This window comes from Chinchilla lanigera, unplaced genomic scaffold, assembly GCF_000276665.1.
Source record: "Chinchilla lanigera isolate Chin_1 unplaced genomic scaffold, ChiLan1.0 scaffold00065, whole genome shotgun sequence".
In the NCBI taxonomy this organism is placed as follows: domain Eukaryota; kingdom Metazoa; phylum Chordata; class Mammalia; order Rodentia; family Chinchillidae; genus Chinchilla; species Chinchilla lanigera.
The window spans coordinates 5,647,710-5,675,150 of record NW_004955466.1 but is presented as its reverse complement, the minus strand read 5'-3'; the positions used below and the strand labels follow the sequence as shown (position 1 = coordinate 5,675,150).

Sequence of the window (27,441 nt, the reverse complement as noted above, 5' to 3'; positions counted from 1 at the left end):
TTTCTCTCCCTTTCTCTCCCTTTCTCTCTCTCTCTCTCTCTCTCTCTCTCTCTCTCTCTCTCTCTCTCTCTCTCTCACACACACACACACACACACACACACACACACACACACACACACACACACACACCAGGAATTCCAACTTCCTGCATGCCTAAGCCCCAGGGTTGGCAAGTCAAGATCCCTTTGTGTTTTTACACCAAGACTCTTTCAGGGCTTGTTACCTCCCTTCAGATAAAAATTTTCATAGCCTGCTTTTATGTTAAATAAGAAAAAGACTGGCTTTCTCATGGAGTGGGAGCGGGGGGAACTGGATGAGGGCAGTGGGGCTTCCGCAGGCGGTGGTGCAGGAAAGCTGAAGGAGTTGCGGAACTCTGGTCCCCACGACGGAAGCCCTCGGGGCCAGGCCTCTTCTGCCGCCGGAGCCTTGTGGGAGAGCAGCCTTCACCGCTGTGTGGGAGGCTTCAGCTCCCTGCATAGGCAGGGCCAAGATGTGTGCATGAGGAGAGTGTGGCTGAAAACCGTGGGAACCTAGATTACAGCTGTGTGCAGACCTGGCCCGGGATTCTGTTTCTTCTTCATTGAAAAATAAATCGTCATGCAGCTTTGAAGGCGTTTGCTGCAGTAGGAGTGCGGTTTGGACTGACTGTGCCCCTGGTCCCTGGGTGTTCACCCACGTCAAGCATTGTCCCAGAGGCCCTTCGTGCCTTAAATCTTCTACAGTCCTCTCAGTACTCCTGTGAACACCATTTACAAGTGAGATAAAACACGGCCAGGACTCGAACCCAGGGACCTCACCTCTGGATCCGTGCCCCTCACCTCCAGACTACAGGGTCTGTTTCTGGCCCACCCACTTTGTGGTGCTGTTGAAAATCAAATGCTTGTGAGGCACAGCTAAGGCGTCATTGTAGCACCCAGGTGGCAGAGAAGAGCTAAGCATTGAGCCTTTAGTGTATGCCCGTGCTTTGCATGCATCCTCTTATTCTGGATTCACAACTGACTGCCTATGAGGTGATCAATCTTAGAGATAATGAGGGAACTGGGAGTCACAAGCTCGCCCAGCTCGCAGAGGCAGAGCAGGATTTGGGCCCTGGTCTGCTCACCGCCAGGGCTCTGGCCTTATCCTCTCCACATCCCTGAATGTTGAGAGACGCAGAGGCCTTCTAGAGATAAGGAAGCTGAGGCAGAAAGATTTCCCTGAATCATAAACCTGTAGTAGAGCTGGAGCTGGAAGGCGTCCCAGAGAGCCACTCGGTCAGATTGTAAGATACACAAAACAGGATGCAGGAAATGCATTGTCTAAATTTTAAGCCAGTGGTGGGGAGGGCCAGGTGCAGAGTGTTAAGTGTCACAGAGGGTCCCTGCAGAGGCCCAGGTGCTGCAAGAGTGTGAGGAGAGGGGCTGGGGTGAAGTTCCAGAATGAAAGCACAGCGCCTGTGCAGAGTGAAGCATTAGAGCCCTAAAAGCCACTGACCCTTGAGGTGCTGGAGAGATCACGGGACTAAACTGGTTTGTCAGGGTGGGGCAAGGGCTGGTGAAGAGTTTCGGGCCTTGGTGAGACTTGCCTTGCAGCCCAGATGGGCTTCGGCTACCAAACCAAAGGTTATAGGCAGGAGGGCAAGGAGGGCCGCAGGAAGTGAAGTCAGAGATCCTGGTGGCCTGGAGGGCATTCCTACGAGTTCAGGGCTCTCCAGATGGCCGAGGCAAACCCTGGCCCCTCTGCTTTAGGACTGCGTGGAGGTGGCTGTTAAGGCGTTTGCATTCCAGGCTCGGTGAAGAGAACCTGGCTTCCCTCGGCCGTAGGCTTGCAGGCGGGTGATGGTGCTCAGGCTGCACCCGACACCTTGTGAGCCCTCAACCCCGCTCCTCCAGCTTGGGCCGGTGGGAGCTGAGGACATTCAGGCGGTAAATGGCAGTTAGGGCCATGCTTGGGTGCAGATTACCTGTGCCCCTCACTCCTCTCTGACAGACAGAGTTGCCCCATGCTGTATCTGAAGTAGCTGGTTTTGCCGTGTGTTCTGACCTCACTCAGAGAGAGGCCCTGTGAGGCACATCCTGGGCTGAACACCAAGTGAGCCGGGTGTGTGGCATCTTGAACACGTTCCCGCTGGCTTGAACCACCGGTGGTACCTGTATGGTTGTCGCATAGGATGGCTTGTATCGCAGGCGGGACAGTCATGCATGTACCACTGGTGTCCAAGCGGCCCGGCAGCGAGACATATAAATTATGGCCCCACCGTGAATGTGTTAATCCGTCAGGAAAATACTGACTGCCACAGTCCCAGGGATACGCACGACAGAAACTGTGCAGAAGAAGCCAGGTGTGATTATACTAGAGAGGAATCCATCTCCTCTCCTCCAGAGCCCCCCCAGGAAGATGGGCGGGGGCCTCTGGGGATCCCAGGCTGGGAACCATAGGACTTCCTGTGTGCGTGGATAGACTAAGGCCATTTGAAAAATCACCTGAAACATCAGTTTTGCAAAGCGTCGCCTGTGCTGTGAAGACTGGAATCTGGTAACATAAGAATTACGTTACCTACTATAAAATCGAAGCCATGTAGGTTCCTTTTTACCCGCTGTTACCCTGGCCGGCCCATGATTCTCACCAGTAAATGCTGGGTTTTCTTTTCCTCCTCTTTTGCCCCTGCAAATGTGCTCAGGGTGAAGAAGCTGAAGGAGACGTTTGCTTTCATCCAGCAGTTAGACGGGAACATGAGCAGTCTTCGCACCTGGTTGGCAAGAATCGAGTCGGAGCTGTCTAAGCCGGTTGTCTATGAAGTCTGTGACGATCAGGAGATCCAGAAGAGGCTCGCCGAACAGCAGGTAGGACGGGCGCAGGTGAGCTCTGGGAGAGGAGAGGTGTCAGGGGTTCCACTGACACAAGCCTGCCCCGCATCTGCTGTGTGTCAGCGTGTTCACATTTTATAACATCGGTATTACCTGTCTGCTTGTTGTTGCTGTTTGTTTTGAACCCAGAGCCTTTGCACTGAGCTATATCTCCACCCCTTTGTTATTTTGAGACAGGGTCTCTCTAAATTGTCCAGGCTGGATTTGAATTTGCAGTTCTCCCACCTCAGCCTTCCAGAGTGCTGGGATTACAGGTGTGAGGCAACATTTACGTAGCTCTTGGCGTGACAGGCTGAGAAATGTTTAAGATGCAGATCCTAATCGTGGTGGTAAACAGATTTTTAAACTTTGTCTTTTTTATGAACTTTGATCTTCCTTGTATTTTGTTAACATAGTTTCAGAAAGGCATTGGAGTGAAAAATAACTTTTCTAACCAAGGAGAATTTTCACGGGATTATACTTTTTTATGTCTGGTAGAGTGTCAGAAAAACAAGTACTAAGTTGGGCCTGGTGGTACATGCCTTAGTCCCAGATTCTTGGGGTCACATGACCCTAGGGGTTCAAGCCAGAGGCTGCGCTCTCAAGCTAGTGTGATTTATTGCTAAAAATTTCAAGTACTGGTTTTTCCACTTACTTTCAAAAGTTCAAGTGTGCCCGTTTCATCTAGCGATCATCTAGAGTCTGTCTTTGCTCTATGGAGACAAGAACACTGATATTCCCACCGAAACATCTTAGTGGACGTGATGGGGAGTTCCATGCCTGCTCCGTGGAGTCAGAACCACAGAGGAGCTCCAGCTTTGTTGATAAGTTTGATCCGCTAGAGTGAATTTCTTTAAACAGTCTCTTGGCAGGCAGGCTTTGCAGACCTTTGAATGTGGGGAGCGGGGAGTTTTGTTATTGGGTAAATGGTATAGAAGCTGGTGATACCTTTGCGCTTACAGAGTTGGCTCACTTTGGTAGGGGCTGAAAACTGTGTTATCTTTTTATAAATCTGAAATATGACCAAACATTAAATTGCAGAGAACTTATTTCCAAAAGCATGTAATTTGGCCATTCTCTTGTTCGCCTTTTTTAATTTCTTTTTTTTTTTCTCTTTTCTCGCCTTTTAAAATTTCTAATGTAAAGTTTTTCTTGTAGCATTAGCACACGGAAAGGTTCATTAGTGAATTTTATAAATACAGCCGTGTGCTTAGCACCTAGGGCAGGAAAGGGAGCGGCACATGCTCCCACAAGCCCCTCAGTCTCCCTGTCTCCCGGGAGTGGCTGCTGTCCGGGAGTTTGCAGCGTCATTAGTCAACGCTTTAGAATTTGACCTGTGCCACGATCCCATGTTGCTGCACGTGGCTGCGCGTGGCTCACCCTCGCCGCTGTGTGAAATGCATCTGCGTTTTGAGGGCGAGGTGGTCCACAGCGTCTCCCTTCTCAGTAAATCCAGAGTACAAGGAGGTCACTTGTGTGTGGTGGAGGAGTAGCTCGGTCCTCCCTTCCTGTTCTTGGCCCAAAGGGTGACAGCCTGCGTCTCTAAGCAGCTGTGGTCCAGAGCAGAGAAGCAAGGAGAGCCCGAGGCACAGCCCGGCCAGGAGGAGCCCTGCAGGTATCTGCACCAAGGACCCCCAGCCCCTCGGATCTGTAGAGTGGGGGACCTCTCGGCCTTCCTTGCTCCCATATCGAAATGGTGCATTATTTCAGTCTAGCAGATTTGAAGGTGTCCTCTTTGTACAAGATGTGATCAGAAAATGTGGTGACAATTTAATTATTCTTAAAATTTTTTTACAGTGAAAGACATATTGCCATTAACCTCCCTAGAATACTCCACTTCAAACACACTGTGTTGTTCATGTCGCTTTTTGAAGCAGTTCTGGAAGTCTTTCGTGAATGTCTTTAGTTGCTCTGTTGTGGCTGCCATGATGTCCTGAACTGGTCCAAAATGTTTTCCCTTCATGGTCATTTTGACTTCAGGGAAGAGCCAGGAGTACCAGGTCTGATGAACAGCCTGGGTGAGCACACACGTAGTATTTTTGTGAGCTTGCCTTTCCATTGGATGGCACTTGACAGCCACGTGCACCATTTTTTTTTAAATCACACCTTGTAAAGACACTGGTGAAAGAGCACTTCCAGACCTGCTTCAGAAAGTGGCAAGAACAATGAGACAAGTGTTCAAAGTGAGGGGGTGTTGTTGGGATTAATGGCAGTGCGTTTTACTGCAGTACGTTTTAACAACTTAAACAGTCATCACATATTTGGATCAGACATCATTCAGATCACCATAATAGGATTCTTTTTTGATGAAAAAATAAAATTCCATAAAATAAGAGAATAACAATAGTTCATACACCATGTATCTGTATCTTCAAACTACTTACTCAGAGTACAAAACATTGCCAGAAAAGATTCTTACAAAGAAGAAACAAACAGATATTGGCATAAAACTTACTTTTCAATGAATTAAAAGAAATTAGCTGTTTCAAAAATACTTTAATGCACATACTAATTTGTTTCATAGTACAATTCTTATACCTTTTGGTTACCAAACAAGTTAAGGAGTTAGTATTCAGGACTACCATTACTGTAAAGAAGTTAGGTGTCACAGTTTACATCTTGATGTCCCCCCAAAACCTCACACACGCATAGGTGGGGCTTTGGGGAGGTGCATGCTGGATCACAGTGTGTGATACTCATCCCTAGACTGGTCCACAGATGGGTGTATGGTGAGTGCGACGTTGGGGGTGAGGCCTGGTGAGAGGAGGGCAGTCACAGTTGCTGTGGTGTCAGCTGTCAACACTTCTTGACTAAGAAATGCCCAGCTGATTGGTTTAGCGTAGATCTGGGTGTTCTGAGTGATGAACTTAAGAGGGAAGACCAATCCTGGATGTGGTGGCACCAACCAATAGGCTTGTAGCCTGGATAGAATAAGAAGGGAAACGAAGAAGGAAGTCTCACTTCTGCTTCTGCGGAGGAGCTCCGGTCTTCACCTTGACCTCTGGACATCCATACCCCGCCTTGCAGCGCAGACCCTCTGGCTTCCTGACAGGAACTCACGTGGGACTCTGCAGGGAGCTCCAGGCCTTTGGCTTTTGACTGGATCCTTCGGATTTCTGATGTACAGACAGTCCTTTGTGTTCTTCCTCACATGACTCAGCAGGCAGCCACTGTAAGCCTACCTTTAAAATCCATGTACATTTCTTATGTTAAGTCTGTTCTTTTAGTGAACACTGAGTGATACAGATTTTGGTTCCAGAGAAGTGAGGTCACCGCTGTGACTATACCTGGCCGTGTGGTTCAGAAGCTTTTGGAACTGGCTATGGGAGGAGTTGGGACAGGCTTGGAGATACCAGCCAGAGATACAGCCAGAGAATGTCGCGAGTTGATCTTGATGGGAGATTCTGGTCAGAACTCAGAAGACCAGAATGCTGATAGAAATGCAGCTGGTAAGACCAGGCTGCACAGGGTTCAGTCAGGAATAAGGGCCCCATTGGCAGTTGGACTCCAGACCATGTGTGTTTTGCTTTGGTGGAAAATTTGTCTGCATTTTGCTTGTATCCACATTGTGGAAGACTGAGAGTAAGGGCAGCAGGCTAATGAATCTTGTAGAAGAAATTTCAAGACAGTCTCATGTTGATGCGTCGGCATAGCGACTGTTGGGGGCCTTTAGCCAGCTCAGCCTTGAGAATCAAAAGCAAATGGCCCAACAGAATGATTTTTAAAAAGTTTTGAGTTTGGCCAGAAAGAAAACTCTTGTAAAGTTGGAGCGCGCAAAGATGGAGCAGAGGATAACTTGGGTGCTGAAAAGATTAGCATCACAAAGCCAGGCAGTTTGGAACTGGACAGTAGAAAAAGTGACCTGAGGGTATGTGAAGCACCAGCAGGACTCCACCCTTTGCAGCCTCAAAACTGCACAGGTGAAAGGCTTTGCTCTGAGAAGAGCGCCCCAGGGTACCATGCTCCAGAATGGTGGCAGCCTAGGGAATGGGGATCGATGCCCCAGAATTCAGTTCACCATCCTCAGTCCTCCAGGCACTCAAAGGCCTCTGCAGTCACCAGCAAGATGCAGAAGGGCTCAGCTACTGCTCCAGCGGGCAGCGGACCTTGGCATCATCCCCGTGGAACTGCTTTAGGTACATGCAGGATGGAAGAGTTGTGGGGCCAGATTTCATCCAGACTTCAGAAGAAGGCCTAGGAGGCCAGGCAGTGTGCCCCTGAGAGGGCAGTGCATGAAGCTGTAAGGGTGAAGCCAGTGCAGTGGAGACCCCCAAGGATGTTAGAAAAGCCAGGAATGCAGAACATCTCAGGAAAGCTAGAAGTGACCAGAGCTGGCCCAAAAGAGGCAGTGAGGGCTACAACCACCAGCAGTGCCACACGGGTAAGGCCACCCAAGCCCTTTGGAGCTGGCCGCTTTCCACAGGTTACCTCAGATGCTGGACACGGAACTATGGAATTTAATGTTTGCCTGCTGGATTTTGGTCTTGCTTTGGTCCCATTCTTTTCTATCCCCTTTTGGAATGAGAATTTTTATCCTATGTCATTGTATGTTGGAAGTATTTAACTCGCACTTTCATAGGACCTCAAAGCTGAGAGTTTGCCTTTAATCTCAGATGAGTTCAGGCTTGAACTTTGAAGCAGTGCTAAACTGCTAGGGCTAAAAAGAAATAAAAATTAAAAAATAAACTGTTAGGGCTTTGACAGCTCTTAAGGACTAAGTGCATTTTGCCTAAAGGGATGCACGTGAGTCTTTTGAGAGCCAGGGGTGGGATATTATGATTTATATCTTGATGTCCCCCAAAGCCTCCTGTGCTCATAGATGGGGCTTTGGGGAGGTGACTGGACCGTGGCTGTGTGATGCTTATCACTGAATTAGTCCACTGATGCTTTTGCATAGCTGATTGTGATGTTGGGAAGTAAAGTTTGGGGGGGCACTGTGGGCGCAGACTGGAGGGGTCTGTGTCCCTCCTCCTTCCTTGATCCTTGCTCTGCCTCCTATCTGCCTGCCATGAATTGCTTTTCCTTTGCCATGCTGCCCTGCCTTGGAGCCAGCCAACTATGGACTGAAACCTCTACAAACTGCGAACCAAAATCAACCTTTTTCCTTCTTTAAGTTGTTGTTGGGTATTGTGTCCCACCAATAAGAAAGCAACTGAGATGTGTTAATTTTTTATTGCTGTTGTAACACATTACCACAAATTTAGCAGCTTACAACACGAATCTATTGCCTTAGTTCTAATGAATGAGTCCAGAGAGTAGCATCCCTTCTGGAAACACTAGGGGAGAATCATTTCTTTGCCCTTTTTGGCTTTCAGAGGCTCCCTACATTGCTTGGCTTGTGGGCCCTTACTCCATCTTCAGACTCTATGAGACAGTCTTCCACAGCTTCGTCTTGCTCTAACTCCTCCTTATAAGGGTCGTCACAATTTTATTGAACCCACCCAGATAGTCCAGGAGACTCTTCCTGTTTAAAGTCAAAGGAGGAGGCTGGGGATTTAGCTCAGTGGCACAGCGCCTGCCTGGCAAGTGCAAGGTCATGAGTTCGATTCCCGGTACCGGAATAAAAAAACAAAGTCAAATGATTACCAAATTTAATTCTCCTTTGCCATGTAACCTAACATACAGGTTCTGGGTTTAGGACTTGGACATCCTTCAGGGGATGTTCAAATCATCCTGCTGCGGCCGATGTCCTAAAGAAATGTTCAGTATTTTGTTGACGAGCGTTACGTTACCCTGTGTTACTAAAGTAAACCTAGACCGTCCAGAATAACTGAAAACAAAAATATCACAAAAGAATTACGTTTGGGCCACTTTTTAAAGCCTTACTTACGTTTCCATCTCTATAGATATAACTTGCTTGACTGCTTCCCAGAGTAAGACCTCAGTCCTTGGGATCACCTAGGGTTGCCTTCTGCAAAAGCCCTCAGCCCTGTAGATAGAGCAGTGCTGCTGGGCTGGGGGCGGAGTACTCAAGGACCCTGGAGGCCTTGGGTCCAGTGCTCAGTACCACGGAAATAGGAGTCGTGCGGTCCCTCGAACCTGGTGGGGAAAGCGTAGGCCCCGTAAGAGTCCCTTCTGATTCTCTGTCTTCTGCAGAGCTCCTTCAGACAAGTGTGTACCCTTCTTCCTTCCACACTCAGGAAGTGGCGCCCACCGGACTCTTACATCAGGAGCCACTTCCACGGAGTCTGCGGCACTTCTCTCCAACTTCATTTCTCGGTGTCTTGGTTCCTGAGTGCTAGGTGGTGTGGGGCACTGCTTAGGGACCCTCTCAGTTACAGCAGCCCCGCCCTGCAGGCCATCTCAGCTCCCCGCAGACGCCCCAGGCCACCCGGACGCCACCCTGCCTGTCCTGCTTATCACCTAGGCCCTCCCATGGACACAGCCTGGAGCTAGCACCAACTTTCCGCCCTCAGATTTTCCCCGGTATTTTCTTCTGGACTCTTTTATCTTCATTCTTCCTGGCTGGATTCTCTTCTCCAGTTGCAGGTCTTCCCCACCTCCTCTTGCATCCCTCCCCGCCCCCACCCAGCCCCAGCTCTTCCCCAGCCTCCGTGCTCCGTGACTGTGTGAATGAACCCTTTGCAGAACCAATGGAAAACGCCTCTGACACCGTTGTAAGTTATTCTTTAAATCTGCTTCTCACAATTCGGACAGTTTCTGACATTATCATTCAGATTTGTGTCTTAGTGGGTACTAGTGGTAGGGTTATTTCAGTTTGCAAAATGTTACTTGCTTACCACATAAATGGTTTTATTCTTAAAATATAGCCCTCTTTCTTTCATATTTTACCAGGTAACTAGTTCATCATACCACAGAAGTAGGCCATTCTGCAGTGTTTATCAAGGCTTTTTGCGTTTTGGGTTTTCTTTGTTCTGTTTTTTTTTTTTTCCGCAGAGGTTTCTGTCATTGTTGAAAAGATTTAGGCTTTTGCTTTTTTAAAACCAAAATGTGGATGGTCTTTCATAAATTATTTTAGAGATCAGTTCCTACTATCATTTACCTTGTAGATCATTCAATTTCCTTTAGCCATTTTATTCAGTATAAGCTGGATAATTCATGTAAGATAACCACAAAGAATCTAGTAAAATCCATGGCATCCATGTTTATCCATAGATGAGAATTTCTCTGTGGCTTTTTAGCCAGATCCTACCCAGCAGAAGCCAGGTGAGGTCCTGGGCATTTTCCAATTAAAATTGTATTACTCATTTATCACCACTTAGGACTCCTGATTTACCACTTCAGTAGTTAAAAGGGGCAGTATCAATACCCTTAAATTTCAGAAAAGCCTGTGACAACTCTGTAAACGAGTAAAAATTCTTCAAACAGGAGTAAATGTAATAATCTTAGCCGGGCATGGTGGCACATGCCTGTAATCCCAGCACTCGGGAGGCTGAGGCAGGAGGATTGTTGTGAGTTCCAAGCCAGCGTGGCCTACAAAGTGAGTTCAAGACCAGCCTGGACTGCATAGTAAGACCCTGTCCCCCCCCAAAAAAAGACCCAGACAAAAGTCTTAACACACTGAGGAAGCCCCACACCTTGTAGCATTTCCAGCATCTTCCCTGAGCAGCAGAGTTTGAGGAGACCTCCCTGCCCGTCTCTTGTCCCAGGACAGAGCGTGGCCAAGTGAAAGACACAGTGCTTCTGAGTCTAACGTGATCGCACTCGTCAGGGTCTCGGCGAGGAACTGCCGGAGTGAGGGTTTAGCCGGGACAGAGGTCAGCACCTGCTGCTTCACATCCGTCCCACAGACTGACCCGCGTCGTGCAGTTATCAGAAGTCTAAGAAAACATTAGGCCTATGAAGTCGCTCAGCAGCTGTGTCCAAGTAGTTCAACATTGAGGTGACCTGGGAGGGCCCTTAGCTGCCACTCTGTGGATGGCGGCAGCCACTGTTTATAAAATAATCTTTTGTACACTGACGCGGGGTTTTAGTGTAGTTAGTAGTGGCTTACTTAAAGCATTGTAAATTTTTAGAAGTAGGCGTGTTATCAGTTACAATAGAATTTAACTCTGTCACTCCACAGCGTAGTTTCCCTACTAGGATCAATGGTGTGGTCTCCTCTGACTTATCACAGAATCTGGGTATCAGAGGAAGCCTGACCTATCCAGAAAGGCAGAACAGGCTCATCCCTGCCCCGACCTCAGCCCACCCGTGCTGTAGTGGAAGGACTGTTCTCCCGTGAGGACTGAAGAAGCTGTGCTTATCCTTAATGTTTTCCTCTTTTGCCTGTGGGCACGCGTCATCTCTTCCTAAGTACTGTGTTCTTTCTCCCAAAGTGGGGAACTGCATCCGCATCGTGAGAGCTCTCCGAGACCCTGCTCCACAGCCACGGCCGCGGCAGGACCCCATGGCTTGGGGAGCCCCGCAGGGCACACGTGTGCAGCTGCTGGCGCAGGGAGCGACCTGGAGAGGCAGCACGAAGGTCTTCTTAGATTGGAGAGCCCTGTGGCCTATAAAAGGCCAAGAGTTTCTGTCGCTGAAGTCTCAGACCCTGCTGGAGAGACTTAGTTTTCTGTAGTGAGACGCCCCCACACAGGGCCTCAGTCAGAGGCTGCTGGTGTGGGGGTTGGGTCAGACCCCACGCATACCCCGAGTGTGGGGCGGCGGCCTCTCGGTCAGCAGTGCCACCCCTCAGCGCGTGGTGGGCACCTCCCCCTTCTGTGCAGATGACTGCCCGGTCTGTACTGCTGCCCCACGCTGCCAGGGCGCCCCGCGCTGTGTCCCTGTGCTGGAGGAGGGGCAGGGAGGCAGCGCTGAGCGGGCCCTTGAGCAGCCCTCCCTCCACCGCCGTCTCAAGGGCTCTCCCACTCTCTGCCACGCAGGATCTGCAGCGGGACATCGAGCAGCACAGCGCGGGGGTGGAGTCTGTGTTCAGCATCTGTGATGTCCTGCTGCACGACTCGGACGCCTGTGCCAGCGAGACTGAGTGTGACTCGATCCAGCAGACCACCCGAAGCCTGGACAGGCGCTGGAGGAACATCTGTGCCATGTCCATGGAGCGGCGCATGAAGTAAGGACCCGGCTGGCCGGAGGCTGTGTGCCCTGGGCGTCAGTTAGAGCAACTCATGTTCGTTCGAGGGCGGCCCCGTAGGGTGCGTGGTGCTTATTAAGAGTTACTGAAGCAGAGTGTGGCGGGTAATATCTTTCCTCAGCTCCCCACAACTGCTCACTCTACTTGTGCGGACCCAGCAGTGAAGCAGCGTAGGCAGCCTTTCTCCAGGATTTTATTTTTCTCCAGTCCTACAAATGGAACCCGTGGCCTCACACATGCTAGGCAAGCCGCGACCACTGAGCTACCACCCCTCTGTCTCCTGTTTTGCATTTTGTGGGTGTTTTTGTTGCTAGGGATTGAACCCAGGGTCTTGCTAAGTTGCCTAGGCTGGGCTTGCATCTGCAGTCTTCCTGCCTCAGCCTCCCAGAGTGCTGTGATTATAGGCACCCCCATGCCCAGCTTTTGTCTGCTATCTTTAAGTTCTGTGAAGCAGAATCTCCAAGGTGCTCAGCCTTCCCAAAAGGAGCATGAGCAGCCCCAGCGGTAATGCCCTTAGTTACGTCCCGGAGGGAGTTAGAATACGGCAGTTAGGAACGGCCGGTCAAGGCCCGGGGAGAAGTCCGAAAGCGTGGGGTGGAAGCAGGTGGCCGTGCTAAGCCGCTCTCCTCCCGTCAGAATCGAGGAGACATGGCGCCTGTGGCAGAAGTTTCTCGATGATTATTCCCGCTTCGAAGACTGGCTCAAGTCTGCCGAGAGGACAGCAGCCTGCCCCAGCTCCTCAGAGGTGCTGTACACGAGCGCCAAGGAAGAGCTGAAGAGGTTTGAGGTACACACCCTCCCCGCCTGCCCCGCTAGTGACCCCACGGCCCCCAGCCGGCCCCCAGCCGCCCGGGCAGCTTTGTTAGACCTACTGGCAGCGCCAAGTGCTCCCTGAGCGCCTGGGGCCTGTGCTTTAGCAAGCATTGAAGAGCAGGGAGGCAGCCCCGAGCAGGCCTTCGGGGGCGGGCGGGCGGGGTCCCTCGGCCCCCTCGCCCTGACGCCCGCGCGCTGCAGGCCTTCCAGAGGCAGATCCACGAGCGCCTCACCCAGCTGGAGCTCATCAACAAGCAGTACCGGCGCCTGGCGCGCGAGAACCGCACGGACGCAGCCAGCAAGCTCAAGCAGATGGTGCACGAGGGCAACCAGCGCTGGGACACCCTCCAGAGACGGGCCACGGCGGTGCTGCGGAGGCTCCGGGTAACCTCCCTCGGCGCGGGGCCCCGGTAGACTCGAGAGCAGGGACGCGGGACACACAGAGGCACCCAAGGCCAAAGCTCTGTTCGTGTTCTTCCAGCGCAGAGGCGCCCACAGTGCCGCGGGGCTTCCTGGGCGGAGGCGTGTGTGTGATCTGTGTCACCACACACACCTGTCCACATCTGTAACCGATGGTGCGCGCCGGGGCGCTGCGCTCGGTGTGCCCTGAGGGCCCTGCCCCAGGACCGTGCGGGAGCCCATCAGCGTGTGCGCCTCTTTGCACTGGGCAGGGGACGCAGCAATCGCCCTCTGAGCTCTGGAGCGCGCCCAGCTCAGATGTTGGGTCGGGCTTGCTCTGTGAGTACCGCGGGGATTGCTCCAGGCCCCATGGAAGCCGCATCTCCCACACACACACTGGGGCTGCTGAAGCCCTTCGTGTAAGGTGCTACTGCTACCGTATCTGCGTGCAGCCTGTCCTCAGTACGTCCTCCCTTACACATGTTAACTCCCCCCGAGATCACATACTGCTGTTACGCCTTACAGTTCAGGTAATAATGAGTAATGACAAGAATATCTCTCCATGTTCAGTGCAGCTTTTATTTCCAAATACTTTCAGTTCAGGGTTGGCCGAGTCTTTGGGTGTGGAGGTGGACTGCATCCGCTTAGGTTCGTGCAGTTCCCAAGACACGCTGCACAGACCTGTGTGCGTCCAGGCCCAGCCTGAAAGAGCCTGCGCAGGCAGGCGCCGCAGGACGGAATTTTAGTCACCGCCTCTGTGCTCAGGATGGGACGCTTTGAGACTGTTCTAGGGAGATGAGAATCCTGGCTTTTTGTGTAACCCTCAGGAGGCTGGCTGGCTTCTCCAGTGATCTAGCCGGTTCCCGTGCATTACTTTCTGTCTCCTGCTGATCTGACTACTACTCCAAGCTCCATTTGGCCCCGAAGGCCACATGTGTGAGGGTCTTACTTGCCCGTTGGCGAGGTTAACCTGAGAGGCCTCCTCTACCGGAGACTTTGCTCAGGTGGAAGCCGCGGCTCAGAGCGGTTGGCTGACTTGTCTGGCGGCCTCCCCAGCAGCAGGTTGCTCTGTGAGGCTCAGGCACCTCGTCCTCCGGGCCAGAGGTGACCTTGCTGCCTGCCTGAGCCCTGGTCCCGCGGTGGTCAGGACAGACACGATTTTCTTTCCTCCGCAGCATTTCACCAACCAGAGGGAAGAGTTTGAGGGCAGCAGGGAGAGCATCCTAGTGTGGCTCACGGAGATGGACCTGCAGCTCACCAACGTGGAGCACTTCTCGGAGAGCGACGCCGAAGACAAGATGCGCCAGCTGAACGTAAGGGCCGTGTCCTCGGCTCCTCCCCAGACAGCAGCCCTGCAGGGGACAGCGGCCCAGGCCCAGGCCCACCTGCTTCTCAGGGAGCCGATCCCACGGGTCTCCCAGCCACCATGCTGGTTACCCAAGTCCCTCCAGTGAAGGTGTCCTGGGAACAGAGCCCTTTTCTCATGGTCATTTGGTGTGTTTTGTTTTTTTGTGGGTTTTTTTGTCTTTTTTGAGACAAGGTCTCGCTGTGCAGTGCAGGCTGGCCTTGAGCTCACTTTGTAGCCCAGGCTGGTCTCGAACTCCCAACGATCCTCCTGCCTCAGCCTCCTGAGTGCTGGGATTACAGGCACGCACCACCAGGCCCAGCCCTCATGGTCATTTATAGTCCAGGGGAGAATTCGCCTGAAGGTTTGAATGGAATTTCCTGCCAGACGGTTTGTCCAGCGCTTGCGTCTGAAAGCAGGGGCTGGTAGAGCGAGAGGAAAACACGGCCTGTGGGCCGGACAGACCTCTCCTGCGCTCCCGCTGTGACACTTAATGCTGTTACAGCTCACGGTCTTCTCTCCTCTTCGGAGGAGGTTTAGAGAAGAAGTGCCTTCCCTAACGTAAGGGCACTGAGGAACATTACCACTGTGTGGCGGAAGTGTGCGCCCCAGGGGGCTTATTAGGGAACCGCTGCATTCCCACCGAGTGTCCCCCACACCCCATAACCGTAATCGTCAATCTGTGTCAGACTTCTAGAATTTTTTAAACTGAGAAAAATCAGTGCCCAGAGGAGAAAAAGACAGACCTAACAAGCGTTTTAAATTATTAAACCTTGCGGGGTGTGGTGTTCCACGCCTGTAATCCCAGCACCCGGGAGGCCGAGGCAGGAGGATCCTTGCAAGTTCGAGACCAGCCTGGATTCCAAAGTGAGTTCAAGGCCAGCCTGAACTACATAGCGAGACCCTGTCTCAAAAAGAAAAAAAAGACAAAAAAAAAAGATATTAAACCATCATTACTTAGTTAAAAATTGATGGAGTTGGAGTACTTTTCGGTACAAACCAAAAATGAGAAAAGGAGCAATACTCTAATGACACTGGGTGCTTTTTACTATGGCCTGGACACTCGGGGAGATTTTCTTTTTTTCTTTAAATCCTCTCTCATCTTCCACACAGGGCTTCCAGCAGGAAATCACATTAAACACCAACAAGATTGACCAGCTCATCGTGTTTGGGGAGCAGCTGATTCAGAAGAGCGAGCCTCTGGACGCAGCGCTGATCGAAGACGAGTTGGAGGAGCTACACCGCTACTGCCAGGAGGTGTTCGGCAGGGTCTCCCGCTTCCACCGGCGCCTCACGGCCCGCGCTCCGGTAAGGGCCGCCCGCCGCTGGGCTCGGCCTGCTCGGTGTGTGCAGCCAGGCCGCTTATCCCGCAGTGGTTAACACTGGTTTTAAAAAGGGCTACAGGGCCAAGGATGTAGCTCAGCGGCACAAACACCCACCTGGCGAGCGCAAGGTCCTGAGTTCGATTCCTGGTACCAAAAAAAAAAAACCTCAAGAGGGCTACATCCAAAAATTTTATTTCCACTTTGGTTAATGTACAAGTACAGCTACTTAAACAGTTCCCACTTCACAGTGGAAAGGCTGGCATTTCTCAGAGTTCCTGCTCCTGTCGCTCTGCGTTCCTCGGCACTGGGCTTTTGGAACGCGCTTCCGTTCCCTCAGAACTGTTCGGGTTTTGATTGCATATGGTAGTAACTTGGCAAGGTGTTCGCCTTTTTCTGGTTTAGTCCGGAAGCTTTTCTTACTTGTGCCTTTTTGAGGCTTTATTCTCACCTCTGAGCTGCTGTACCAGCCTTCAAAGGCAGCCGGGATGTTCCCTTTGACAAAAGGCCACGGGGACGCTGAGACGGGTTCAGGTCGTCATCCGCCCAACCTCACCGCCTTTGTGTCCAAGAAGCTTTCATGGTGACTACTGACCGGCCATCGTGACCGGCGGTTCTTTTTTTGTGTCTCCAAGCAGCCAGCCTCAAATGTAGCTATTTTCTCATCAGACGGAGCCTTAAAAGTTCCCCAAGAATTCCTCACTTTTCAGTGTAGTGGTTCATGATCATTCTTATTAGACAGAGGCATTGCGCTATGAGCAGAACCCAGACGCTGCACAGTGAGACTGCAGGATAAAGAACAAGCCAAGCACCCGTGGTACCTGAGGTTGTGACTCTTACCCAGAACACCAGTGTCGCCTTTGTTTCTGTTTTCTTTCTGGGTAGTGATTTGGGTTTGTTTTGATTTGTTTTGTTGTGGTGGTTCTCGTTTTGTTTTGGTTTTGTTTCTGATTCTTGGAGGAACTTGCTAGTGCCTTTAACGAAACTTCCGGCCTCCATTTCCTTAGCTTCTAAAGAAGGTTATTGTTACTTAGATGACCAAAGTTCAGCTTTTTTTGCTAAGAAAAAAAGCTCAAATGTTTGTAGAACTCGGAATCTACACTGCATTCTGGATTCCCTAAACTCGAATAACCATAAATAGGGCCTGGGAATCTGATTTCTTTTTTTTTTTGTCTTTTTGAGACAGAGTCTCTCTATGCAATTCAGGCTGGCCTTGAGCTCACTTTGTAGTCCAGGCTGGTCTCGAACTCACAGCGGTCCTCCTTCCTCAGCCTCCCGAGTGCTGGGATTACAATTTCTATAATTTCTTTTTTGGGGGGTACCGGGAATCAAACTCAGGACCTTATGCTTGCCAAGCAGGCGCTTGTGCTGCTGAGTGAAATCCCCGGCCCTTGATTCTTTTTAAAGATGCTTTACACGGAGGTGGCTGTTTTTGGAAATTGCTAGACAGGAAACCTTGTAGTACTCATTGGAACTGTGGTTCCCTTTGAATTGGTTGATTCTGAAAACCAGGTACTCCCACACAGGGCTTGGAAGAGGAAAAGGAGGCGTCTGAGAATGAAGCAGACATGGAAGACCCCAGAGAGATCCAGACCGACGCCTGGCGGAAAAGGGGAGAGGGCGAGGAGCCCACGACCCCGCAGTCCCTCTGTCATCTTGTGCCACCGACCCTGGGCCACGAGCGCTCTGGCTGCGAGACCCCCGTCAGCGTGGACTCCATCCCGCTGGAGTGGGATCACACAGGTGACGTGGGCGGCTCGTCCTCTCACGAAGAAGATGAGGAGGGCCCGTACTACAGCGCAGTGTCAGGTAACAGCCCGGCCCACGGCCCTGACCTGTGTGGTGTTCCCAGCGCCTTAGCGGCGCAGCCAGCTCTCAAGGACTAGGAGTCCAGCTTGGCTGACCTGGACTTGTGTGGCTTCCTGGGTTCTGTCCTGCCCACCCCTTATCCTACCTGAGAATTGGCTCGCTCCTATTACAGGTGGAATGAGAAAGAAAAAATTCATATTCAGACATTTAAGGCTATTCACTTTCGGCTCGGGCTGGGTTTTATTGGTCTCTCTTTTTTTTTTTGGAGATGGTCTCACTGTGTAGTTCAGGCTGGCCTTGAGCTCACTTTGGAGCCCAGGCCGGTCTCGAACTTGAAACGATCTTCCTGCCTCAGCCTCCCGAGTGCTGGCATTACAGGCGTGCACCACCGTGCCCGGCTTCTTCGGCTCAGGCTCTTTGCAGGACTCATCAGTCCCCCTCCCAGATCAGGAGAGCAATGTCCATTATTTTCCTGTCTGTCCCCTTTGCCCACCTCTGCGGCAGATGGCCAGGAGTTGGCAGGACTAAAAAAAAAAATCCTTCCGATTTAAAAAAAAACTTTAATGAAAAGACAGCGTAGTTTCCCCCTCCAGCTGGCAGTGTTCCCGTGACTGTGTTAGCTTGGGCGTGATCCTGTAGGCGCCTCCAGTGAGGAAAATGACATTATTCTCTTTCAGATGTAGAAATCCCTGAAAATCCTGAGGCATATCTTAAAATGACCACAAAAACTTTGCAAGCGTCTTCTGGTAGGCCCCTGCCCGTGCATGTGTCTCAACGTGGCAGCCTCCGTGGTGCACACGCATCCCACACCTCGCTCCATGTCATGTCTGACCTGTCCCTGCCGTGGACACCATGCGCCCGGTCCTCGTGGCATGGTGTATTTACACCGCCCTTCTCACTCGCCCTGCGTGCTCTTACAGAAACGCCGCTTTGGAGGGGTCTCCGTGCGGCCCTCCCCGCCCCGCAGGCCCCTGGAGGGGGAATGTTTCACGGTGTCCTCTAGCTGAAGGCTCTCGGCGCGGGGCCAAGCTTTCCTCGTGGTGGCTTGGTCTGGAACTGTCTCCTTGCTTCTGGCGACTTCTGGGGACGGGGACGGGTAGGGGCAGGCGGCAGGGGTGAGGCCACCAGGAGAAGACGCCTCCTTTCCGTGATTTGCAGTTGTGATCTTTAAACGCCCCACCCGCACACGCCTGCAGGGCTGGGGCGAGCCCCGAGCAGCCCCTCGCTCCCAAGTCCGTCTTCACCGGTCACTCCCTCCTTCGCCCCACAGAGGCTTTCTGTCCTCTTGGTCCCCAAACCGGGCCTTGCCGCCCAGTGTCCCCACCACTGAAGACACCGGCTCCATCCCAGTGCCTCTCATCCCGCAGCAAATCACGTGTCTGTGTCCGCCGTGACCCCATCTAGTGACGGCGCGATGTCGCTCAGCTGCATGCCTCATCTCATCCCCCCGAGACGTACTGACACTTTGCAAACGTGCATGCTTTGCAAGGAGAGCCGAGGGACTAGAGCCCGGTGCCATGTGACCCATGAGCTTCCTCGTGTCACTAAACACAAGCCCTTCGCTTGCAGAAGAGACCGTCACGTGCTCCTTTTGTTTCAGGCAAGTCCATGTCCGAAGGCCACTCGTGGCACGTCCCCGACAGCCCTTCCCACGCCAAGCATCGCTACAAACAAATGGAGGACCGGAGCGACCCGCCCGTCCCCTCGGATTCCAGCACCCCGTACAAAGCGCCCTATGTAAGTCGGGACGCCCGGGAACATAACCCAAGTGGAAGGGGTAAATTTGTAACAGACAGAGCTTGGTGCCACCTGCGGGTGCCTACTCTCCAGCACGTTCCGAGTGGGTTTTTCCGTGGTGACAGGCTCTGTGCTGAGCGGCCAAGGGTGTTAGGTCAGGGCTGGAGCACTCGCTAGCCTGCACAAGGCCCTGGGTTCTAGTCCCACCACCACCGAGAAAGAAGCCAAGAAGCCCCCTTCTGAGCTGTCAGTACTTCATTAGAGCCCTGGCGGACTGGCCGGGATACAGATGTTTCCGACTCAAAACCATCCTCGTGTGCGTCGGCGTGACGGAACGGTGATCGTTCCTGTTGAGTCACTTGTCCAATGAGCGGTTTGGAAGTGGAAGGCCGGCCTCTCCCAGACTGCGCCTGAGCTCCCCAAGTTTTGTTACATTTCCTGCGTGGCCGCACGTGCTAGTCAGAAGGTCAGGGCTTCGTGATTCAGGTCTCATGCCGTGCTGTGATGGGTGCGGGTTTGAGGGCCGGCCCTAGCGCTCATCACCGTGGGGCCTGAACGCTGCCTTCCTCACCGGAGGGCACAGCTGCCTTGCGCAGGTGGAGGTAGCGCTTATGTATAAAGGTAGGCGAAGGCCTCAGTAAGCGGCCCCCCGTCGCTCTGACTGCTGTTACCATGGCGGTTGTTGCTGATCACAGCCCTGCTCCTTCTTAATTACGCGACTTTTGGTTCTTATTACTGGCACATGAGGCCTGGCCGGCAGCTACTGGGGGCGGCCTCGGGTTTAATGTGGGCCAGAGATGACTCTCGCGAGAATTCATGATGAGAGAGCTGGGTTTAAAACACCTGCTTGCATTGTAGTGCCACCTTTCATCAGTAAAGGTAGTCCGGGTACCGTCTGTATCTAGAAGTGACTATATAGCTAGAAGTCTATCTCTATCCGGAAGTGACTGATTCTTGCTGCATAACCGGAGACAGTGCTGCATTTTTACTGGCAAAGCCTAGGCCTTCCATAGTGGGTTGGCCATGCCCGGTTCAGAAGCTCTTCTTTCTGCTTAGCAAGCAGTTATCACTTCATCTGCCCCTCTGTGGTGCACAATTCAACTGGAGGAGAGACCCCGGCATCTGACCCTTGCTGACCCCACCCCAGCCCGTGGCTTCTTTCAGATATTATACTTGTGTCCCTCCCCAGGCCACTTTCAAAGCTCGGCCCTTTTATTATGTCTGAGGCCAGGCATGTCCCCACCAACCTGAAGGATTTCTTCTTTTTTTTTTTTTAACCTGAAGGATTTCTTATTTTGTCCACTCCACACAAATAGGCCACATGGACACAATCCAAGCAAAGCATAGCTTTTCTAAAAGAAATACTTTTATTTTTGGAAAGCTGTGAGATAATAGCCCAGTCAGCTCTGTGATAACAGAAGAGCCAGAGGGGCACTGAAGGATAAACACTCGGTAGCAAACGACCCTGGGGTGCAGCTTGGCCCCGTGCATCTGATTCCCGCGGATGGAATGCCCGGCCCTCAGGAGGGCGGGGAGGGACGACTGAAGCTGCGTGAGAACGCAACAGCGCTAACGCAGTAGCCGTTAACAGCAGCCACGCTCAGGAACTGCCTTGGCATTTTTCGTATGGTTTGGGAACTATCAGGTAACCTGCAGATTCAAAGCGCCCATCTTACTCCCGTCATGGCCAGGCATCCTGTCTGCTTCGCCGAGCTGCTGCTGAGGCTTTGTCTGACTTGTGCTCGAAGGAACGTGCCCCAGATCCTCATTTTTGGCCTGTTCATGCGAACTGAGTTTTTCTTCAGATAACCTTTAAGTTTTACAGGTGATAACTTAAAAACTGGCTCGTTCTAGGTGAAACTGCTGTTACATCCAGGAACCGCTGATGGTGGCAAAGGCGGCGCGAGGGTGTTGAACGGCAGCCCCCAGCAGGAGGAGCAGCAGCTGGCCGCCTTGACCGGACAGCAGTCAGGTGCTGCCGGGCGGGCAGTCCTTGGGAACGGCGGCGTGCGGGGCCTGAGCCGCGTCCAGCATGTGCTTTAGGTCATGGCTCAACATCACGTAGGAATCTACCAACTACAGCACATCCCTCGCCAAGGCTGTTAAACTCTCCCCGCAGCACGGGAGGCAGACCACGGCGTGCATGTTTTTGTTCTGTTTTGTTTTCTAAACTAACCCTTCAGTGCTCAGGTTTAACTGCGGTGTCGGCACTCTGCCATAAGTATGTGGGTTTGGGCGCCGTCTTGGGAGGTTCGCCCTCACTGCCCACGGCAGCTGGTGTTACTTTCAGGTCAGCTGACTGACGCACAAACAAATCCCGGGGTTATTCCTTTAAAGTTGGAAACTATTCTTTCAACACTGACAAAAGGGGGGCTGGGGATTTAGCTCAGCGGCAAAAGCGCCTGCCTGGCAAGCGCAAGGTCGTGAGTTCGGTTCCCGGTACCGGAGAAAAAACTGACAAAATGGGGGCTGGGGATTTAGCTCAGCGGCAAAAGCGCCTGCCTGGCAAGCGCAAGGTCGTGAGTTCGGTTCCCGGTACCGGAGAAAAAAATGAAAAAAAAAAAAAAAAAAGAAAACACTGACAAAAGGAATCTCACTCATGATGAAGCGCATGTTTTTAATGACTTCACGTCGTGTACGTAAAAAGTCAGACACGAAGCCCCTATCAAAGCATTGTCTCGGGTGCCTCCTCGTTAGACCAGTCCAATAATCCTCACAGTTACTGCCCAGCTAAATCTAAAGTGAAGCCGATAGCACTGTCCTGATCATTCATGGACCAAAGGAGAAATGGCCCTAATCACAGCGTGAGTGATTTCTGAGCCTGAGCCCCGACCCACGTTGGTGGCTCCCTCCGCTGCATCCCCGCCCACTCCCAGCCTTTGGGAGTGGAGCCGGGGAGAGCGGGGAGACCACGCCAGAAAGAACTCCCAAGCTCCGCTCCTCCTGCCGGGAGCGCGCCCTACACATTGACCCCGAGCACCAGTAGCTGCGGAGAGAAATCTTTTTCCATTAGGACGTCTTTAATCGGTCTCTTTTGACTCCAGGTGCCTTTGACACGTGGGAGCTGATCCAAGCACAAGAGCTCCACAGTAAGCTCAGAATCAAACAGAACGTGCAGCAGCTGAACTCGGTGATCAGCGACATCACTGCGTGGCTAGGGAAGACGGAAGCAGAGCTGGAGACGCTGAAGATGGCAGAGCCTCCCTCTGACATCCAGGACCTGGAACGCGGAGTGAAGAGACTGCAGGTGAGTGGGAGGTGCCGGGGGCGGGTCAGAGCGTGCGTGGCTGCGTGCATGGGGTGCACGTACGAGCGTGTTCCCAGTGTCGGCGGCAGCTCGCAGGCGGTGTGGTCAGGGTCGGTCTCCTCCACTTCCCTTCTGTGACCGGCAGGAACGCAGATGCAGGCTTCACGTGGGGGTGCTGACCGGTGACCCCAGGGCGGTGCTGGGGAAGCGGGCTTTAGATTCCCTGGGGCTGAGAAGCGCCGACTTCTGGGCATCTCTAGACTGTAACAGAGGTGCGGGAGGCCAGGCAGGCGGGTGAAGCCTCCCCTCCAAACCACACGCCGCAGGTCCAAGCACGACCAGCTCATCTGCTGATGAACCCCGTGGCCTGGTCCTGTCCCGTAGTGCACACTTAGGACTTGTCACCCGCCCAATCAGTCTGGGCCCCCCAGCAGGGCGAGGGGCAGTTTGAGTTCCTGAGGCCTAAGGCAGCTGGTCTTACGGTGTCCAGGCACTCTTGGTGTTTGTGCTTTATTTTTTTATTTTTTTTTTTTTTGGTTTTTGTCCGGTACCAGGAACCGAACTCACGACCTTGCGCTTGCCAGGCAGGCGCTTTGCCGCTGAGCTAAATCCCCAGCCCTGTGCTTTATTTTCTTTGTGCATGAATATAACAGGCGTTACCCTTCGTCCTAAGGAGTAACACTATTGGGATGTCAAGGGGTGCATGCAGGACAGCTCCACACACTTTATCTGGAGGACTTTTAATCAGGTCCAGAAATGTTAGTGATCCGGTTTCAGAGCAGGGACTGTGCATGTGAGCAGGTCTCAAGGCTTCCGTCCAGTGGAGCACCAGGAGGCAGGCCTCTGTGCTCGGGCCGGCCGGCCAGCGCGGCCCGCTGGCCATGTAAGGCGGCACCTCACCTGACGTTGCCCGGCCAGTCACAGGCAAGGTCACTTTCAGTTTGTGGCCACAGCCCGGAGAAGTGTATGGAAGATCAGTCCCTCCCGAGGTTCAAAGTGAGCCCCGCCACCTGATCTGCAGGCTCCTAACCTGATCCTTTCCCTGCGTGGTAGGAGACAGTGAAAGCTTTTGACACCTACAAGACTTTAATGGTCTCTGTCACCGTGAGTGCCAAGGAATCTCTGCCGAGCGAGAGCGCCGAGTCCGCAGAGCTCCGCCGCAGACTCTGCCAGCTGAGCCTGCGCTGGGAGGCGGCCCAGGGCGAGATGGACAGCTGGAGGGCACGACTGCGGCGGTCACTGCTGCAGTGCCAGGTATGCTGGCTCGGCCCGTGGCCCGTCCCCAGCCGCAGCTATTTTTACCACCACCAGGCTCTGGCACGGCCCTGTGCCGCGCTGTTCGTAGAGGGCTGCCCCTTCTCAGGGCCAGTGCTTGCCCTGGGTCTCCGCGTCTGCTGCCCAGGCCCACATGGGTGGGAGGTGCCACCCCAACACTGCCCGTCGCTGCGCTCCTGCCAGGGAAACTGAGAGCCGGGGCCCTAGAACGGAGGCGCAGTTTCACTGAGCTCTACGGCGTAGTAGTTGTGGGGCTCCGGGCAGGTCACTGAACCTTCTAGGCCTCCGTTTTCCCACTAAAAATGGAGGCTGTGTTAGTGCCGCCTCCTAGGGCCCTTTACAGGACTGAATGAGGTGGTGACGTGTGTGATGCGTACGTGTGTAGCACCTGCCAGTTCTGACCCCATCCTAAGGAACCCGGGCCCACCCAGCCTGTCCATATGGGGCGCACGCTGCAGCCCCCTTTCTATTAGCACTTTCTGCCACGGACGCTCACTGCCCTTCCCTGCTTTCCCCTGGGTTGAGCCCTGGCTGATCCCTGCGATCTGGCCCTTTCTGCCCCTGGTGAGACAGAAGGGCGAGTGCCCGGGCTAGACTGGCAGCAGCAAGCTGCCTCCCGGGCACAGCCCCTCCAGTGCTCCGCAGCGCAATCCCGACGCATGTTGTGTTTTAAGGACTTCCACCAGCGGAGTCAGAGCCTGCTGCTGTGGCTGGCGAGTGCGGAGGACCAGAGGCAGAAGGCGCTGGCCACCGACCCAGAGGCGGACCCCCAGCTTCTCCTGCACTGCCAGAAACAGCTCACGGTAAGCTTCTTCCCTGGGACCTCTGCACAAGCACTGGCTGCTGTCAGCTCCAGGGCGTCCGAACCCTGGGCCGCCTCCCAGGGTGCCGTGCGCTGGGGAGCTAGTGGCCGCTGTGCCCTGAGCTCAGCCCCCGTGTCGCTGTGGGTGTCCGCCTAGCAGCCGGCGGTGGTCCTGCCAAATGACTTCCAGGATGAAAAGCCGGGGCAAGAAGTCTTTAACTCTCAGGAATTGGTGGAGGGTGTGGGGCGGCACGGGGGCAACACAACATCCTGAGAAACTTAGGCTATTGAAGGGGAATTAGAAGGATTGTTCCCTTGTGGATACCGTCATCCCTTTGGCACCTGCAGAAGCCTAGTTCCCTACCGCCCCCCCACCAAAAATCTTGGATGCTCAAGTCCCTTAAACAGAATGCATACATTAGTTGCATATAATCAAGATACGTCCTCCTGCATTCTTTAAATCATCTGGATCGCTGGCGATACCTATTGTGATGCAAATGCTAGGTAGCACTTGCTGTGCTGTCTAGGGAGTAAGGACAGGAGAAAGGCATGTTCCCTACGGCTGCTCTTCTTTGTTCTAAACAGTTGGGATCCTTGACTGGTTGACAGTGTGCATGTAGGACTCCGCAGAGAGAGGCCGACCCAGCTGTTATTCAGGGGAAAGAGGGCCTTGCTTTGCTCTGCAGCCAGAATGAGATGCCTGTGGTTTAATTTTTAATATTTTAAATTTAAAATTGCTGGCCAATGTTCTTTTATACAAAGATTTGCTCTCAAGTCGTAACGGCCCAGGCTAGAGCAGCAGTGAGGGAATGTTCTCTGCACTGCCCAGTGGGGTGACCGCGAACCTCAGACGCCCTTAACACGAAATGTGGCTCTCGTGGCTGAAACCAAATTTTCATTTTGGCTGGACGGATAGCCACCCTCAGCAGCGCAAGATGAGGCACCCAGTCCAGCCCTTCGTGTCTCTAAATAGCACGCTGACGCCGCTCTGTCTCTCGTCTGTAGCTTCCCTTGACCTTCTGCCCTGGCGGACAAGGGCCCAGTCCTCCCACGACCCCCGTTCACTTCTCCTGTTGCTCCTCCAGTGTCGTAATTATTTCAGAGTGAAAAAGAAAAGAAGAAAAAACGGGGTACAGCTTGCCCTCTAAACAGAGCTAGGCTGCGGCCACAGGCAGGTCTGCGAGCAGGAGGTTCTGGACTTCAGCAGCAGCCCCCGCATCCTGGAACCGAGAAAGCCTCATGTAGCACACTCGCTGCCCTGTGCACAGCTGTTTCACACGCGCTTTTACTTTCAGCAACTGGAGAAGGAGCTAGCGGAACGGCAACCCCAAGTGAGCTCCTTGCACGAGCTTTCCACCAGCCTTCTCCTCAAGGGGAACGGAGACTACGTGGAGGCCGAAGAGAAGGTCCATGTGATCAAGCAGAAACTCCAGCAGTTACAGGAGCAAGTCGCCCGCGATTTACTGTCCTTGCAGAGAAGCCAGGTGAGTCCGCCTGTCGCTTTTGTGTGCTAAGATGTCCAAGTAGGCGCACACTGGACTGCGGCAGGAGGCCATGAGCAGAGGGGCAGTGGCCAGCGTGAGGGGCTGTCCTGCTCCTAGAACTCGTGTAAGTTCTAGGCGTGTGTGCTGTTCGTTGTACAGGGGAGAGGACAGTGGGCACCTGCCTGTTCATATGGCGGGCACTGCGGAGAACAGGGAGACGGGCAAGTGCGGGGCTCACTTCGTCACCCTCGGGGAGGCTGGAGCGGGAAGGCTGCGCGTTCGAGCTCAGACTGGGCAACTTAGCAGTTACGCGAGACCGTCTCAAAACGTTCAAAGGCTTGAGGGTGTGGCTTAGCGCAGGGGAACTGGGTACAGTCCCCGGGAGGGAAGAGAAAAGCAAGTCCCTACGCTCATCCGCTGGCCGTCACGTCACGCGGACTCAAGCTTCCGCCTTCTCCCGGTGGCGTGTGGCGGGCGCGCCATCACCCGGAATTAGGCTCAGTAGCAGTGGCGGGCCGCACCCTGGCCGCTTCCCTTGTCCCAGAGTCCGTTCAAGTGAGGAGAGCGGTTGCAGCCCCCATCCGCGGCGGGCTGAAGCGGGGCGGGGTTTGAGGGCTGCATGGCGCACAGCCCCGTGCTCTCGAGGCCATCAGCACGAGCGCCGCTCTGAACGCTCGGGTGTGGCTTTCAGAACCCAGACCCAGCTCTGCCGGCCTTCGATGAGGTGGACGCCGGGGACCAGCCGCCTCCGGCAGCCGTGCCAGCTCCCCAAGCCAAGGTGAGAGCCATCTTCCGGAGAACAGCGCCGGGTGTTTCTAAGTCACTGAGATGACGGAAGCAGGCCCCAGGGCCCCGTAGGCCTCCCCTGACGGCGCAGATCGGCCTCGGCCCGCTGCCGAAGGGGACCTTGCTCCAAAGACGGAAGATGTTAAAATGTCCTTTTCAACCCTGACTCCGGGCTGTCTTCTATTTGCTCTTCTTTGGGGTAACAGTAGGTTGTGAAAAAATTAGTTTCCTGATCCTCCGTTATGTCAGAACAGACTGGGCCAGGGAGCTCTTGATGGTTTAAACTTGTGATCATTTAACCCAACTGACCTGAATCTCAGGTTATTACTTTAGTCCCAAAAGTGTTGCAGAAGACAGCCCGGGAAGCACCCAGTGTCACGTGTCTTCTGCTTAGTGGCTTCTTTGTTCCAGCAGTTCAGAGCAGAGGGGACCGCGGAGGACCAGGAGGAGGACAACGGCGACGGCAGGTAACGCGGTGCAGCCCCGGCAGTGTCCCGGGGCCGCCTTCCCGTCCTGGCACAAGTCTGGTTTTCTCTCGTCTGGAAGCCTGGGCTTCTCCAGA

At 53.3% G+C, this 27,441-nt stretch overlaps 1 protein-coding gene across 5 annotated transcripts in view; it reads left to right on the top strand.

Annotated features, from left to right (window-relative positions):
* Syne2 (spectrin repeat containing, nuclear envelope 2) overlaps nt 1-27,441 on the top strand; it is a 279,867-nt gene that overhangs the window by 251,232 nt on the left and 1,194 nt on the right. For 2 of the 5 annotated variants that reach the window (XM_013521919.1, XM_013521920.1), the window contains 16 exons: nt 2,661-2,823; nt 11,652-11,839; nt 12,497-12,647; nt 12,875-13,057; nt 14,248-14,385; nt 15,531-15,725; nt 17,266-17,548; nt 18,226-18,294; nt 19,149-19,285; nt 21,140-21,257; nt 22,330-22,532; nt 23,586-23,786; nt 24,482-24,610; nt 25,905-26,093; nt 26,785-26,871; nt 27,291-27,346. In XM_013521919.1, the coding sequence (XP_013377373.1) occupies nt 2,661-2,823; nt 11,652-11,839; nt 12,497-12,647; nt 12,875-13,057; nt 14,248-14,385; nt 15,531-15,725; nt 17,266-17,548; nt 18,226-18,294; nt 19,149-19,285; nt 21,140-21,257; nt 22,330-22,532; nt 23,586-23,786; nt 24,482-24,610; nt 25,905-26,093; nt 26,785-26,871; nt 27,291-27,346 (2,490 nt within the window). The remainder of the gene's footprint in view (nt 1-2,660; nt 2,824-11,651; nt 11,840-12,496; nt 12,648-12,874; nt 13,058-14,247; nt 14,386-15,530; nt 15,726-17,265; nt 17,549-18,225; nt 18,295-19,148; nt 19,286-21,139; nt 21,258-22,329; nt 22,533-23,585; nt 23,787-24,481; nt 24,611-25,904; nt 26,094-26,784; nt 26,872-27,290; nt 27,347-27,441) is intronic. The other 3 variants (XM_005399143.2, XM_005399142.2, XM_005399141.2) reach the window with 3 other exon arrangements.